General features: G+C 40.1%; 1 protein-coding gene across 1 annotated transcript; it reads right to left on the bottom strand.

Annotated features, from left to right (window-relative positions):
• Positions 1-256: 256 nt before the first annotated feature.
• Positions 257-1,891, bottom strand: LOC109827683 (berberine bridge enzyme-like 22). Its single transcript, XM_020394692.1, has one exon. The coding sequence runs from the start codon at positions 1,889-1,891 to the stop codon at positions 257-259; it is 1,635 nt and encodes a 544-aa protein (XP_020250281.1).
• Positions 1,892-2,806: the final 915 nt, after the last annotated feature.

Below are 2,806 nucleotides of genomic sequence, written 5' to 3'. Positions count from 1 at the left end.
AGTATTAATTAGTATTTATTGAGAGATCTCAAGTTTGAGATCTGCTCTTGCTTTGTATTTATTGAGAGATCTTAAGTGTGGCTCCCGAGGACGTAGGCAGTTGCCGAACCTCGTTAAATCTTGGTGTATTTTCTCTATACTGCGTTTCTGCTGTCGTAGGGGTTTCGGCGTAAATTCCCAACAACATTAAACCAAACCTGCAATTTGTAAGAAAGGAAGCACAATGCATCATTAATATAATCTCATCTAATTAAGCTCAAAGGAGAGGATGAATGCTCTGCTCATCCCACATTATGCTATAAGGATCAACTTTTCCCTTCACATAGGCCAATTTCTTGTAGTTATTCAGAAAGTACTTCTCTCCCCAAACGCTAGCGTCGGAGTAGTTTGTCGACGTCTCTTTATTCCAGCCCAAGTCCAAATCCTTGTAGTTGAGATAAGCAGCTCTAGGACTCTTAGAAACATAAGGGGTCATGAGTTCATAGAATTTCCTCATCCAATCCAAGTGCCTTTTAGCAACCTGCTCATCCTTCTCAGGCCATCTCATAAAATATTGTATGTTATACAAATTCCCTTTCCTATGGGGAAATGCAATATCACCTTCATCTATTTCATCCAACTTTCCACCCCAAGGATCCATTATCATCACCACTGGCTCATCCTTCCCTTCCATCATAAACCTCCATATCTCATTCCATCCTTTCTCCGATATTGGTTCCTTCACAAAATCCGATTTCCCCTTGTATGATCCCTCGAACTGTGGCTTCCTTGACTTCAAGATCTCCAGGGACGCGTTCTTGCCATATCCTGCAAAGTCAAGAACAGATTGTATCCAACTCATCTCTTCGCAATCCTCAGGCTTGACTCCTAGCTCAGGGAACTTCTCATCCATTATAGCTACAAGCTTGCTCGCACCACCGAGAAACAAGCACTGGAACGTGGCGTTAATTGTGCGCTTCTCGTTTGATTCCTTGTCATCCGCAGCCAATGCAATAATCCTAATGAAAGCATCGTCATCAAGCTTTGGCGCGACATGCTGCCATCTCTCCACGAGTCTGGCTGCTCCCTGCTCTAGAGTCTTGGTAATTGCAAAGGTGGTCACTATTGGAGGTACACTTACCAATCTAATCTGGAAAGCTGTGATGATGCCAAAGTTTGATCCTCCCCCTCTTATAGCCCAGAAATGATCTTCCCCCATATTGATTCTGCCAACGAGAGCACCATCAGGCCTAACCACCCTAACATCCTCAATGTTATCAGCAGAGACTCCATACTTCCTCATCAGTGCACCGATACCTCCACCGATGAAGTGTCCTCCAACACCAATCGTCGGGCAAATTCCAGCTGGAAAGGCAGTGGTGTTGCTCTTCTGAGCAATCTCATAGTAGAGCTCGCCAATGGTCGCGCCTGATTGGACCATTGCATTGCCTTTCTCTATGTCTATCACAATGCTACTGCTGTTCAAATCAATCAGAATGTAGGGGTTCGAGCTTTGTGAGATATAGGATAGGCCTTCATAGTCGTGGCCCCCGCTGCGTGCACGAATGTGAAAGCTAGCATTTCTGGCGCAAACAAAGGCGTTTGAAATTTGCTGCAAGCTCGTGGGTGTCATGATGAATGATGGCTTGTTCGAAGTGGAGTTGATGAAACGCAAGTTTTTTATGGGAGCTTTGAAGTATTCTTCGTATGAGGGGGTGCCAAGGGCGTGGAGTATAGTGAAGTTGAGCAGGGGGTCATGTATCAGATCTCCAAAGCAATCCACGAACCTTTGCTCTTGGGTTTTATCGAGGGGTTGTGTCGAGTGCGAAGGGCCAGAGAAGAACAGGAGAGAGAGGATGGTGAGGTTTGCTAAGGTTGTAATTGATAATGGTGGTTTTGGTGTTAACGCCATTTGCTTGATATCTCTCTTCTCGTTTGTTCTCTCGTTGGGGATGCATTACGCAGAATGAGGAGGTATTTATACTGTTCTATGTGGGGTTTGGCAACTTTGTTTTCCTTTTGAGAATTTTCCGTAATTGCACGTGTAAATCTCGGTTGATCTTGATTTAAGGGATTTGTTTTCGCTGCTCGTGTTTGGCATTAATTTGGTAACATCTTTTACGCATGAAAAAAAGTTCAATTGCAACGAAATTAACGTTTTATTCGGTGTTAATATGATCTATGCTAACGATATTCTACTATTAATAATTTGTTTTTTGAGAATGGGAAGGATGATTTATTTGAGTATCTTCCTTCCTTTTTTTTTTGCCTTAACTGTTATTTTTCCTTGCAGATTCAAAAAGGGGATATGGATCAATGATAAGGAGAGGTTGTCTCAGATTTCTTTATATTATAGAATATTTTTTTATATGGATCAATCAATTGACGAGTAGTTCAGTAGTTGGTAATTGAAATGAGTAGATGTGAATATGACATCTCACTACAAAGAATAAAATTTGTGTTTGGTACCAAGCATACCCATTTTTCTCATATATATATATATATATATATATATATATATATATATATAGTATTATGTGTGTCTATATATATATATAGATGCACATGCATTGCACGTGGTTAAATATCATGATTGTTTGATTTATTTCTTTTTAAATCTTTACTTTATGATGTAATATTGTCTGTGAACCTTCATAATACTTATGTTTATGTACCTTCAAGTTTCATTTTATATGTCGTTGTGATCATAAGCAGTGTAAGCAACAAATCTTTCGAAAAGGTTAGTCACTCATATAGCAACCACTTTCTTGAATGCCTCAAATCTAAGTAATGGATGACATAAAATTCTTATGAATTAAAAAGAAAA

This window comes from Asparagus officinalis, unplaced genomic scaffold (assembly GCF_001876935.1).
Source record: "Asparagus officinalis unplaced genomic scaffold, Aspof.V1 AsparagusV1_Un359, whole genome shotgun sequence".
Taxonomy (NCBI): domain Eukaryota; kingdom Viridiplantae; phylum Streptophyta; class Magnoliopsida; order Asparagales; family Asparagaceae; genus Asparagus; species Asparagus officinalis.
This window is presented reverse-complemented; position numbering and strand designations above follow the sequence as displayed.